Source organism: Anabrus simplex, chromosome 1 (genome assembly GCF_040414725.1).
Source record: "Anabrus simplex isolate iqAnaSimp1 chromosome 1, ASM4041472v1, whole genome shotgun sequence".
In the NCBI taxonomy this organism is placed as follows: domain Eukaryota; kingdom Metazoa; phylum Arthropoda; class Insecta; order Orthoptera; family Tettigoniidae; genus Anabrus; species Anabrus simplex.
In genome coordinates, this window is record NC_090265.1 from 455,911,794 (window position 1) to 455,926,819 (window position 15,026).

The following is a 15,026-nucleotide window of genomic DNA, read 5'->3' on the forward strand; positions in this document are numbered from 1 at the left end:
GTTTCAGGCATAACTGGTATCATTGCAAAGATAAAGGAAAGGAAGAGCTAAAGAAAAATGGTCTGCTCAAACCAAGTTGAAAGAAGAGTGTTTTAACACCGGTAACGTTGTCCCATACAACAGTGTCACCGCTCACCGCACATACACATTTCGCAGTGAGGGGAGGATCAGCGGGGAAGGTGGAGAAGGCAAAGACAGGCCGAACGGGTGAGACAGGTGTAGGGGAAGTGGAGTGGGAGTTTGCACACTGGTCAACCTAGTGAAGTCGTCTCCTGCACCTTGCGCCCGTGCACTGCACGGCGCATGCACCCTGAGAGGCCCCGCTCCAGACGCTTGAGTTTACGCTGTGCTCGCACTCTTCATTTTTATTCACCGGAAATGCGGAGTGGATCCCCATGGGCAAGACATATTGGAACTGTGGATGCAAGAAATAGTACCCAAACCGACCTATAACGAAAAGTAATGGAACAAACATATTGGTATTAAAAGGCTTGGAAGAATCCGAGCATCTACACGCGCTAATTTAGAAGAAGTTGAATCTTTGAAAATCGTGGAGAATATGAAGCGAACATCCCGAAATCCCACAAGCTCAACGACTGTACTAAGAAACTAATTATGAGAAGTCACTTCAGATGTCTTGGAGGCTCTACCTGACCGACAAAATTTGAGGAAAGCCATTGCACGGAGTGTCAGAGAGATATACCATAAAACCCTCGCACATCTGACGAACTTGGGAAAGTGCCTGAGCATTACAGGTGTGGAAATGCAGGTCACAACTTTTACTGTACGATTCCTTCGAAGACAAGTATTATAATCTCCCTTGCGGAAGAAATATAGTTTTCAACACTTGGGATAATAAGAGAAAAATACCGAGCTCGATAGCTGCAGTCACTTAAGTGCGATCAGCATCCAGTATTCGGAAAATAGTGGGTTCGCACCCCACTGTCGGCAGCCCTGAAGATGATTTCCCGTGGTTTCCTATTTTCACACCAGGCAAATGCTGGGGATGTTCCTTAATTAAGGCCACGGCCACTTCTTTCCCACTCCTAGCCTTTTCCTGTCCCATCGTTGCAGTAAGACCTACCTGTGTCGATGCGACGTAAAGCAACTTGTAAAAAAAAATACACACACACACATATATATAATGAGCTATTACTGGAAGGTTGATGGCAATTTCACGTGCAGTCCTCAAATATTTGTTCCAGATATTTACAATTATTGCCTCTCTTACTCAGCCCATTAGACAAGGTGATGATTAACAACTGGCACTTCCGGTGGTATTTGCACTTTAGCGGAAGCTGCACAAACTAAATGTTTCTATTGGGAAATCTATTAAATGAAGTAGGCTGCTGTGAAAATGGGAAACCACGGAAAACCATTTTCAGGGCTGCCGACAGTGGGATTCGAACTTACTATCTCCCGAATACTGGATACTGGCCGCACTTAAGCGACTGCAGCTAATGAGCTCGGTGAAGTAGGCTTAGTTGGGAAAATGTATGCCTTGGAAGTGTTTACTTTTGGGAAATTTGTCCGCAGGATAAAATGGCATTTGGAATACTGTCTATTGAAGAACATAGATTGGAAAATATGTCCTCAAACTCTTTCATGTTATTTAAGATATTTCGAAGAAACATTGCCATTGAGAATACAGTCCATTGGGAAAAATAGCTTGGGAAAATGTCTCTCAACGCTTTCAGGTTTTTTAAGATATTTCGAGGCTAAAAAGTATGTTTTTACTACACAGGAAATAAATACGGGTGTAAGTGCATTTAGATACAGGCTGTTCTACGCACTGGATAGGGATCAAAGTCTGCACCCGGGAGATAGTGGGTTCGAACTCCACTGTCGGTAGCCTTGAAGATGGTTTTCCTTGATTACCCATTTTCACACCAGGAAAATGCTGAGGCTGTACCTTAATTAAGGCCACGGATGCTTCCTCCCCACTCCTAGCCCTTTCCTGTCCCATCGTTGTCATAAGACCTATGTGTATCGATGGGATGTATAGCAAATTGAGAAATGTCACATGGCATATTTTAAGGTTGTATAAGTACATTGCAAGACAGTGAACCGAATACAGTCATGTGGTGCTGTCAACAAATAATACAGATTCTGTTATTTTTCCCCTCTTTCCACGTTTCCTACGTCCTTGCGGAGTCTCGGGTGCGAACTGTGTTACACATGTGGACTTGGCCCTGTTTTACGGCGAATTGCCCTTCCTGACTCCAACCCCTGTGGATGTACTCGCATTCGCTTGTTTCTTAGGTAATAATAATGACGTACGGTGTGTTGACGCCCACGAGTGAGGATATGGCCCTACTTAGGATGTAATGTTACGTTGAAGATGACACAAGCACCCAATCCCTGAGCCAGAGGAATTAACCAATTAGATTAAAAACCAGACTCAGCCAAGAATCGAACATGGGACCCCTTGGACACAAGACCACCATGCTAACCAGCTAGCCACGCAGCCGGACGTTTCATTCTTGATTGGTAGTGTGGTGCTTTGTGTGTGTATTAGGGGGAGCTTGCCGAGACGAATACAAAGATCAGTCCCCGAGCTAGAGTGTTTAGCCAGACACGATTGAATTTCCCGACCCGGCCGAAAATCAAACCTGGAAACTTCTGAGCGGAAAACTTGGATCCTGACGATTCAGCCACCGGAGTCAACAAATAATACAACACCGTACTAAATTAATGGATATCAAACGATGGATGGTTTTACTATATTAATGTTTGCTAATGACGTCTGTTTACTGACGTTTGTAAATTCTGATAAGAATGGAGGTTAATGCTGTCAGAGAGAAGCGTGTTCAATGACCCTTATCACATAAAGGTCTGTATTGCATCATTACTCGACTCTATATAAATGCAGTTGTATCATCATGCATTTCAGGTTTGGACTGAAAATTGTACGGATCGTTGTAACCTGAAGTAAGTATTTGCATTTCCTTACTGGTTCTTATTTTCATTTTTTGATGTTCGAAGAAGTAGTATAAATGTGTTTTGCACAATTAGTGAAATTATTATTGTTCTTTTTCTTCTTTCTTTCTTTCTTTCTTTCTTTCTTTCTTTCTTTCTTTCTTTCTTTCTTCGTTATGCTCATTCAAAAAGCGTGGTTGAACTTGTTCGTTGGCCTGATGGTTTTCGCCTTCTAATCCTCCCAAAATCTCTTCATGGCTGCACTGTGTTGCATCCTTCGTTCTGTGGACCACTTTGACAGGCCTGCACTAGGCCTCCCGAAGGCCGCACGCCATTATTTTGTAGTTACACACACACAACTTAATTTGAGACTGCTGTTGATGAATTCACGAAAAATGCTTAAATATGGTAATTTAGGCTTTTATATACAGTAGAATATATGTTCAAGGTCTCGTCTTGCCATTTGCAGGAACATTGACGGGACACAAAATGAAGACGGCATCAAGGGCTATTAGTTTTCAATTTTTTTACATAATCCCTACCGAAATCGATACATTTGTCGTACCACCTCACAGGCTTGAAGAACCCTTGTTGTTAAGGCCTCCTGCGCGTTAGTAACTTTTGTCGCTGCTTGCTGGCTATTTTATAAATTGCCGAAAATGGAAACTACTGTATTACACTAGTGATTTGTTAATTGCGGCAACTTAAGAATTACCTTAGGCTCTAAACTAGAAGGGCGAGAAGCCTGTTTCCGGTGGTCGCCGCTGACGAAACACTGTCCACATTCAAGCCTATCGGTGCGCCCTGGCGCTTTTTGATTTGCTTGCAGTTACTCGTATTCCCGTGTAATCAGTAATCACACAACATGTCGCCGGATATCGTTGATTTTATCACTGATATTGAGAGGCTATCGGCAATATATACGTACAGGTTTACAGTATTCAGCTAAGTTGTCCACCTCCATTAACTCGTGAACGGTTCAATATATTGACCCGTCGGGATCAGAAAAGAACAAGGGTTGACTGAAGGTAGTCGTATAGGAAAGGAAAACCGGTGCATATTCGCTTTTCTTTTACCTGTTACCTAAGACGGTACTAAAGGTGTTAAATCATACATTTTATTATTGTGTACTTACGAGCATAGTAGCGAGAATACCTGCTTCTCACAAGAAGGTGGAGCACCTCTGTATGTCATCAGCTAGTTCATACTTAATATGTAGCGAATATCGAACAGGGCAGTTCCCAGGCGGTAAACGAAGCACGTTTCAATGCATTACATTTTCTAGGGAAGTGCTTGTCCGATTTTCAAAAAAATTATGGTGATGAATTTTTAATTATAGTAGGTTTAAAGCTAGGTGTAGAAAACAGGGTAGTTACATTTAAAAACACAAAGTTAGTACATTATCATAGAGGATATTGGCGCTATGAGGAAGCACTTTAAGACCGATTATGAGTCCCTTGGTATCATTACTGAAAGTGAAATCAGAATGTCGATATCTTGAACGGTTCACGAGTTATTTGAGGTAGACAACTTAGATGAATAACCATGTACAGTATACATAAGTTGGTACTGAATTAGGCCGATGACCTTCGATGTTAGGCCCGTTTAAGCAACAAGCAACAACAAGATACTGCACTGAAAGAATATAAGTCCTTGGCTTACTATTAGATGTATCGAAAAAATGTCTTTGCCGTAGAATGAAAATAAACACGCGCGCAACTTCAGTGAAATCCATTTTCAAACGGTATCGATCTAGCCTCATTGACCTACATTTAAGGCTGTCGTCGGTAGCAGATTACGTTCAATTGATTACCGAATCTTTTCTAAATGATTTCAAAAAACTTGGAAATTTCTCGAACATTTCCCTTGATAAATTGTTCCGATTCCTAATTCCTCTTCGTATAGATGAATATTTGTTCCAATTTGTCATCTTGAATTCCAACTTTAAAAGAACTATAGTAGAAATTATACTTTTAGTTGCCAGTGCGCGCCTACCAGAAGACAGGAGCAACATCTCAACTATCAAACTATTTAACCGCCATCGAATGATACATTTTTAATTCATATCAGTGCAATAGTCCGCCTCTGTGGTGTAGTGGTTAGTGTGATTAGCTGCCACCCCCGGAGGTCCGGGTTCGATTTCCGGCTCTGCCACGAAATTTTAAAAGTAGTACGAGGGCTGGAACGGGGTCCACTCAGCCTCGGGAGGTCAACTGAGTAAAGGTGGGTTCGATTCCCACCTCAGCCATCCTGGAAGTGGTTTTCCGTGGTTTCCCACTTCTCCTCCAGGCGAATGCCGGGATGGTACCTAACTTAAGGCCATGGCCGCTTCCTTCCCTCTTCCTTGCCTATCCCTTCCAATCTTCCCATCCCTCCACAAGGCCCCTGTTCAGCATAGCAGGTGAGGCCGCCTGGGCGAGGTACTGGTCATTCTCCCCAGTTGTATCCCCGACCAAGAGTCTGAAGCTCCAGGACACTGCCCTTGAGGCGGTAGAGGTGGGATCCCTCGCTGAGTCCGAGGGAAAAGCCGAACCTGGAGGGTAAACAGATGATGATGATGATGATCAGTGCAATACATCCCCACTCTCCATGCTTACTGGGCACTATTCTGTTAGCATGGCTGTAACATAGTATTGTGCTTGCCCTGCTACTGAATCCCTCAACCAATATGGAAGAATGCCTTTGTAAACACAACGCACGCGCCATTTCTACGCGTTCTCCGGAAATGAAATGGGGAAACTTGATTTGGGATTAATCTACGCATTCCATTTGACGTTTTAATTACCAGGAGCGAAAGTATGACTGTATAAAATTATCAGCAATTATCCCCATTACTTTCATCTATATTTATAAAACTATTCTAAATATACAATGCCTAATATACTATTTTGTGTTGTCATAATTACATATTATTTCAGGTGATGGTATTAGACTGGTTGCCATTAGACTGGGTGACGGGCGTTTTTCTCGCTCTCTCGCTCGGCTACGTCTACTTGGTATGGAATTATGATCACTGGAAGAAACAAGGAATTGTCTACGAGAAGCCACGGCTATTCTTCGGTAACTACAAGGACGTCACCTTCACGAAAAAATGTGTCGGAACTTTGATGCATGAAATCTACAAGTAAGTGGAATTTTTTAAATGTTAGGTTATGATTCACAGTGAATCACCTGCGTTAAGAGTATATTTACTATCAATGACACATTACACAGCCAATAGGTACAGCAGGGACCAGGAACTCGTAGATAATTACCTGTTTGTTACATTCAGTAATAATAATAATTTCGTGTGGCTATTTCTAGCCGAGTGCTGCCCTTGTAAGGCAGACCCTCCGACGAGGGTGGGCGGCATCTGCCATGTGTAGTTAACTGCGTGTTATTGTGGTGGAGGATAGTGTAATGTGTGGTGTGTGAGTTGCAGGGATGTTGGGGACAGCACAAACACCCAGCCCCCGGGCCATTGGAATTAACCAATGAAGGTTAAAATCCCCGACCCGGCCGGGAATCGAACCCGGGACCCTCTGGACCGAAGATCAGTACGCTGACCGTTCAGCCAACGAGTCGGACGTTACGTTCAGTGAAGTGCTCTGATTGTACTAATACACCTTCAAAACCAGATAGGTAGAGTTGAGTGGTAATAATAGAGTTAGAAATGGCTGTGGAAGTAAAGAGAAATTGAAGGAACTTACTAGGAAATTGAATGTAGCAAAGAAGTCAGCTAAGAATAACATGACGGCAAGCATAATTGGCAGTCATACAAATTTTAGTGAATAATGGAAGAGTATGTATAGGTACTTTAAGGCAAAAACAGGTTCCAAGAAGGATACTCCAGGAATAATTAATGAACAAGGGGAGTGTGTATGCGAGGATCTTCAAAATGCAGACGTATTCAGTCAGCAGTATGTAAGGATTGTTGGTTACAAGGATCATGTCCAGATAGAGGAGGTGACCAATACTAAAGAAGTATTAAAATTCACCTATGACAACAATGACATTTTCAGTGAGATATCAAAGTTTAAAACTAGAAAAGCAGCTGTAATTGATAAGTTTGGGGGTATATACTAAAGACAATGGGTTTGGATATAGTGCCATACCTGAAGTACTTATTTGATTATTGTTTGCATGAAGGAGCTATACCAAACGAATGGAAAGTAGCTGTAGTAGCCTCTGTGTATAAAGGAAAGGGTGATAGACGTAAAGCTGAAAATTACAGGCCAGTCAGTTTGACATGCATTGCATGTAAGCTTTGGGAAAGCATTCTCTCTGATTATATCAGACATGTTTGTGAAATTATAACTGGTTTGATAGAAGGCAGTTTGGGTTTATGAAAGGTTATTCCACTGAAGCTCAACTTATAGGATTAAAGCAAGATATAGCACATATTCTGGATTCAGGAGGTCAAATGGATTGTATCGCGATTGATCTATCCAAGGCATTTGATACGGCAGATCATGGGAGACTACTGGCAATAGTGAGTGCATTTGGACTTGACAAAAGTGTGACTGAAAGGTGGCTATGTTTCTAGAAATTAGAGGGGAATTCCTCAAGGCAGTATTATTAGACCTTTATGTTATACAGGGTTATTCACCTAACAAATAACTTCTAAACCATTAAAGATATCAGCATTCTATTTTCATATTTGTAAATGGTACGTATGGTCTTGTAAAATAACGTGCTACATAGCCTCATGGGGTGATTAACAACCGAGATATTGATACTAACTCCTTATTTTTAAGTAGAACGGCACAAATTCATACAGCTGATTTAAAAGTTCATCTGCGTACAAGTTCAAATATGTAAGTATTTTCAAAATCGGACAATTACTTTTTGAGATATAAGTAAGAACAGCATGTGCTGTTTTGCATGCCGCATTAGACGGCATGAAGTCAGACAAGGACATATTGAGGCGCAAGCAGTTTTCTGGGAGTGAGTTCAGCCACAGAATGGATACCAGGCATGTAAGCACCTCGTACACATGTGATGGGTTTGTAAAGTGTGTATGACAAGCAAAGTCATGACAGGACACGGAGGGTTGATGTGTTTAAAAGGAATAAAGTAAGTACCGCACTTTGCCTTGAAAGGAACATAACGAAAGCTATAACTGTCACTGGTTTTAGTGTACAGTTCATACTACTCAATGAGTTGAGAAATAAACATAACACAAAACACCGGAAGAGCTCCTTCTAGAAAAGCAAATGTTCAGAGCTGATCGTAGTGAGATGGCAGCAACTCTATTATTTATGTTTTATTTTACACGCATTAATCTCTGCAGAGCTCCAGCGCGACTGTAGTAGCGTGCATTCGGGAGAGCATAGGTTCGAGTCCTGCCTCGCCCAACCTGACATTGATTTTCATGGTGTCCCATGTTCAACACCAGGCAAATACCGGATAGATACCTTTGTGATAGGCCACAGCCGACTTTATTTCCAAATCCTTCCCATTCCCAACCGTCAGAAAAACGCTAAACTGAGCGCAGCCTATTACATGTCAAAACAAAACAATACAGCTTAAATCACCGTTCCCCGTTGTGTGTTCGCCAGTCAATCAATAACGTTACACACCCCGAGTAAGTTACGGTACATCACATTATGTTTACAGTATATGCCTGGTATCCGTTCTGTGGCTGCAATCAAGGCCAGGAAGCAGCTTGCGCCTCAATATGTCCTTTCCCGACCTCACGCCGTCTGATGCGGCATGCAAAACCGCGCATGCTGTTCTTACTTATATCTCAAAAAATAATTGTCCGATTTTGAAAATACTTACATATTTGAACTTGTACACAGATTAACTTTTAAATCAGCTGTATAAATGTGTGCCATTATATTTAAAAATATGGTGTTAGTATCAATATCTCGGTTGTTAATCATCCTATGAGACTAAGTAGCACGTTATTCTACAAGACCCTGCGTACCATTTACAAATATGAAAACAGAATACTGATATCATTAATGGTTTAGAAGTTATTTGCGTGTAACATGTTAGGTGAATAACCCTGTATATGTTAATGATATGTGTAAAAAAGTGGAATCAGAGATAAGGCTGTTTGCAGATGATGTCATTCTGTGCAGAGTAATCAATAAGTTGCAAGATTGTGAACAACTGCAAAATGACCTCGATAATGTTGTGAGATGGACAGTATACAATGGTATGATGATAAACAGGATTAAAGGTCAGGTCGTGAGTTTCACAAATAGGAAAAGTCTTTTCAGTTGTAATTACTGCGTTCATGGGGTGAAAGTTCCTTTTGGGGATCGTTGAAAGTACTTAGGTGTCAATATAAAGAAATATCTTCATTGGGGTAATCACATAAATGGGATTATAAATAAAGGGCAGAGATCTCTGCACATGGTTATGAGGGTATTTAGGGATTGTAGTAAGAATGTAAAGGAGAGGGCACATATGTCTCTGGAAAGATCCCAACCAGAGTATAGTTCCAGAGTATGGGACCCTCACCAGGATTACTTGATTAAAAGACTGGAAAAAATCCAAAGAACAGTAGCTCGATTTGTTCTGGGCGATTTCCGACAAAAGCTTAGCGTTATAAAAATGTTGCAAAGTCTGGGCTGGGAAGACTTGGGAGAAAGGAGACGAACTGCTCGACTAAGTGGTATATTCCGATGGCGTGAAAAGACATCAGTAGACAAATAAGTTTGAGTGGAAAGATAAAGCTGGTATTCAAGAGAACGAATTGGGACAAATATTCGTTTATAGAAAGGGGAGTTAGGGATTGGAATAACTTATCAAGGGAGGTGTTCATTTAATTTCCAATTTCTTTGCAATCATTTAAGAATAGGCTAGGAAAACAACAGATAGGGGATCTGCCACCTGGGCGACTGCCCTAAATGCGGATCAGTATTGATTGATTGATTGATTGATTGATTGATTGATTGATTGATTTAGACTGAATGAACCCCCTTACACCCACGCGCCTCTGTAGGAGTGGAAATCATTTCTACATCTCTCGAATTAACAGAGAATGGAACTCGCGTCCTCTTGGATGGACCAAATAAACAACATATAGGCCTACTATACTTAGGGAAACAGACAGGCTCCTCTCCAGTTCAATAAAACATACTAAAAATCCCAACATCCATTTCAAATAACTTACTGTTTAAAGCCCGACTCGTTGGCTGAATGGTCAGCGTACTGGCATTCGGTTCAGATGGTCCCCGGTTCGATTCCAGGCCGGGTTTGGGGATTTTAACCTTCATTGGCTAATTCCAATGGCCCGGGGACTGGGTGTTTGTGCTGTCCCCAACATCCCTGCAACTCACACACCACACGTAACACTATCCTCCACCACATTAACACGCAGTTACTTACACATGGCAGATACCGCCCACCCTCATCGCAGGGTTTGCCTTACAAGGGCTGCACTCGGCTAGAAATAGCCACACGAAATTAAATTAAAACTGTTTATAAAGAACCTATCCAGGAATCGAGCTAGGGGTCTCCGTGTAAGAGACAGGCACGCTACCCCTAGACCGTGGAGCCTGCAGCTTCAATAACTTATTCATGCTCGCCGACAATCGTCAGTGCTGTCGAAGCTGCTCCCACTCATGCCTACAGCTGCAGCAATATCAGTCAGTACCCACTTGCGCAACCTTACTACTGTTCATGGCACAATTCTCCGTGAGGGAGTCAAATAGCGACTTTTGCATTCTCAGATATTTTATTGTTACAAGTGAATTGTTTGGGTTGGAAAAATAGCTGAAAAAGAGCTGGGTGGCTCGGAACAGTTAGCTGATGATGGCGTAGAATGTCCTTGCGTATCCGCGGCAGAAATATACCGAAAAAGTTACTTAATACACTTTATTATCAAAAATCACGAACACATTTTCACGTTCTCAGGCTGTGAATGTATCAAAATATTACGGATGTTAATACTTTCGCTGCAATGTTTATAATGGAAGCTAAAATATTATGTAGTATGAACATAATAGTCCGCCTCTGTCGTGTAGTGTGTAGTGTGATTTGCTGCCACCGCCGGAGGCCCGGGTTCGATTCCCGGCTCTGCCACGAAATTTGAAAAGAGGTACGAGGACTGGAACGGGGTCCACTGAGCCTCGGGAGGTCAACTGAGTAGAGGTGGGTTCGATTACCACCTCAACCATCCTGGAAGTGGTTTTCCGTGGTTTCCCACTTTACCTCCAGGCAAATGCCGGATGGTACCTAACTTAAGGCCACGGCCGCTTCCTTCTAACTTCCTTGTCTATCCCTTCCAATCTCCCCATCCCCCCACAAGGCCCCTGTTCAGTAAGCAGGTGAGGCCGCCTGGGTGAGGTACTGGTGACTCTCCCCAGTTGTATCCCCCGACCCAGAGTCTGAAGCTCCAGGACATTTCCCTTGAGGCGGTAGCGGTGGGATCCCTCGCTGAGTCTGAGAGAAAAAACCGACCCTGGAGGGTAAACAGATTACGAAAAAGATAAAAATATGAACGTTCATGCTACAATTATAAACCTTTATTAACACAAACGAAGAAACTGGCGTATTCTTGTTTGGAATCACTCATTTGTCTTGTGGTGGTTAGCCAACGGCAGGTGTGTAACGATATTCTGATGTATTCATTGTTCATCCTTCCTAGTTCCATTGAACTGATGCGTTCAGTATACCCCGCTATGTGGATCCCAAAATCGCCGATTCAAACTCAGCAAAAGGTGGTCGGATTTCTGAACGACAGGGAAAGTGCATTCGGCACTCCACACTTTGTGTTTACCAGACAAAATTAACTAAGAACTAGTCATAGATACCATAGATATGTTCTTTTGCCGTGTGGTAGGGTGTAACGAACGTCGACATCGACGGGAAAGCTCAGATGACTTTTTTTAAGTAGGTAAATGATGTATTAGGGCAGAATTACTATTTTAGGCCTATTTTTTATGTCTTAATTTATCTTAATTTATCTTTAATTTATATTTACGAGTTTAATTGTATTAGGCCTGGTTCAAACGAGAAAGTCCCCTTGTGTGAGTGATATTCTCGTATATACTTGCTGCTTTTCACACTGTAGGTGAATCGACGTCTCTGGAAGGCGTCTGGCAGAGTAACCTCTACATTAACTGAGATCTCTCCATCTGATAGCTCATCACTTTCAATCATCTAGCCTGAGTGGACCTTCAACCATCCCCCATGGGATTCACTGGTTAGCTCTACGCCCGGCCGCCTTTGCACAACTCTTTCTGATGTAGGCAGAATGAACCCCCAGACCCACGCGCCTCTGTAGATGTGGAAATCTCATTTCTACATTTCTCGAATTAACAGAGAATGGAAATCGCGTCCACTTGGATGGACTGAATAAACATAATACACTATACTAATAGAAATAGACAGGTTACTCTTCAATTCACTAAAGCATACTAAAAATCGCAACATCCATTTCAAGTAAGTTACTGTTTAGAAACAAGGTGGCTAAGGTAAAAGGCCCTTTCCTTTCCAGGAGCCCAAAGAGTTTTTCAAGTAGCAAGCAGTATGAACTGGTAGATATGCACTTACTGTATACAGTATGCACTATAATTGCAGTATGCACCATCATTTGTACATTTCCTAATGGCGAAAAAACGAAGCAAGCGAACTTGTAGCTACGCTGTACATAACTGTAGATATCGCGAATACAGGCACAGACCTCCAGTTTTACGTGGAATCCGAACCTCAGGGACGAGATATTTAATTTCAGAAATCTCACATGCATTAGCCGGCGTACGAACTTGGCTGTCTTGTTGAAAATGGTGGTGGTGATTATAGCTTTAAGAGAAAGTACAACTGGGTAAACATCCTCTCATACCACTAATTAGGAAGAGATCCGACACTTCGAAGAATGAATATATTGGTGAATGCAAGGCAAAGGCCACGAAGGGCGTAAAAATGAAGGACTCCCTGATCACAAGCACACCAGAGCTTGTCAGAGACCTTAACAACGCCAGAGGAAGCAATACACAGTACATAGGCAGACTGAAGAAGGGACAACCTTCACTAAGAACCCACAAATTGTGACCTTTTTCATTACTGTTATTATTATTATTGTTATTATTATTATTAATTTTATTATTGTTTATTTTCCCTAGATACTGGAAGAAAAACATTTCAGTTTGTAAATGTTAAATTTCCATGTTGTGTCTCTGTGATACAGTAAACACTAGGTAACTTCATTATTGCATTGCATCTTTGACATTCCACACCTTTATTTGAATTGAAATAAAAGTTATTTATGTCCAGATTCTAATAACAGAATATTAATTTTTTACTTTACCACGAATTACATATCAATTATCTAGTGACCAAACCTGGAACAATTCTGACTATACTCAGGGGAGCGATGAAGTAGAAGTGGATTATCACGGAAGAGGATTGTGTTAATAATGAATGAACGAGTTACTGATTCGAGGAAATTCTAAATAACGTCATGTTTACAAGATTTTGCTGCACACTAATATGCCCGTACACTTAGATAGGATAGTTTAAACTGGAGAAACTAGCATACGTAAGTGGAAGCAATGCCAGGCTCAGCTAAGGCCGCATAGTTGCCACCCACGCTCCCAAGTTGAGAGCCCCTATGAGGTTTGCTAGTCGCCGGTTACGACGGGTAGGAAATGCCGCGGGAGTATTCAACGGCCCCTCCTACAGAGTGTCGTTGAAAACCCAGTGACAACGTCCTCGTCTTTCTCACTTCACTTCCCTATTTAGGTCCCCGTAATATAAAACATTTTAATTCCTCATTTTGAAAATGAGTCGGTCATTAATCATTGCCCCAGAGGGGTGCGACAGACCTCGTTAGCCGGCACAATTCCTTTCCTCGCCACAAGTTGGGACCTTCATTCGTCCCATCCCTGACGCGGTCATTGACTGGAAAACAGGTTGTAGGTTTCCATTTTTTCAGTCCAAATCACGGATTTAAAATCTAAGTGTACGGGCATATTAGTGTGCAGCAAAATCTTGTAAACATGACGTTATTTAGAATTTCCTCGAATCAGTAACTCGTTCATTCATTATTAACACAATCTTCTTCCGTGATAATCCACTTCTACTTCATCGCTCCCCTGAGTATAGTCAGAATTGTTCCAGGTTTGGTCACTAGATAATTGATATGTAATTCGTGGTAAAGTAAGAAATTAATATTCTGATAGTAAAATCTGGACATAAATAACTTTTATTTCAACTCAAATAAAGGTGTGGAATGTAAAAGATGCAATGCAATAATGAAGTTACCTAGTGTTTACTGTATCACAGAGACACAACATGGAAATTTAACATTTACACACTGAAATGTTTTCCTTCCAGTATCTAGGGAAAATAAACAATAATAAAATTAATAATAATAATAATAATAATAATAACAGTAATGAAAAAGGTCACAATTTGTGGGTTCTAAGTGAAGGTTGTCCCTTCTTCACTCTGCCTTTGTACTGTGTATTGCTTCCTCTGGCGTTGTTAAGGTCTCTGACAAGCTCTGGCGTGCTTGTGATCAGTACATTGACGTCATCTTGAGGAAGAACATCGCATTCCATCTGGGCAACTCTAATGAGTTCTTAGAGTGCCTCTGGAGGTTGTGGATGATCAAAAAGAACAGTTTTTAACCCTTTTCACTCATGCTCAATAAATTTCATGTTCGGAACTGACATAATTTGATACCCGTCCATTTCATGAAGTTCCTCACTGATGCACCTCGCTGAGGGTGAGCATTGTTGTAGACAAAAATGAATTCAGCATCACATTCATCCCTAAAGGGTTGTACCACGGCCATCTTGATATATAGAGGCCTGCTACCAACAGTTGTGACGTCACGCGAATAGTGCTCAATCTCCGTCGTCGTGTGTAATTCCTATATTGCTGATACGATACTTTTTATCATAATTTGACAAAGAAAATGCATAATAAGCCTATAAACACAAAACACTGAAGAAACACTATCAAAAGTGTACATACGAATACACAAATATATGCACTCAAGATAATATATTACATATTGTAAAATGTTCGACTGAAGGCTACTGTACGGTGGACTGTACGATGACGGTGAATAGGCGAATGGTTTTCTTTCAAAACAATGTAATTCTTTTATGCTTGTCTGAGCACATGAATAAGTTAAAAAACATATTTTCCAAAATATGACA

General features: G+C 41.4%; 1 protein-coding gene across 1 annotated transcript in view; it reads left to right on the top strand.

The window, feature by feature from the left end:
• Nucleotides 1–2,839: 2,839 nt before the first annotated feature.
• The window catches only part of LOC136872616 (cytochrome P450 6j1), a 40,543-nt gene continuing 28,356 nt past the window's right edge, over nucleotides 2,840–15,026 (top strand). The window contains exons 1-2 of the mRNA XM_068225008.1: nucleotides 2,840–2,931; nucleotides 5,838–6,043. Of these exons, the coding sequence (XP_068081109.1) occupies nucleotides 5,841–6,043 (203 nt within the window). The 5' untranslated portion in view covers nucleotides 2,840–2,931; nucleotides 5,838–5,840. The remainder of the gene's footprint in view (nucleotides 2,932–5,837; nucleotides 6,044–15,026) is intronic.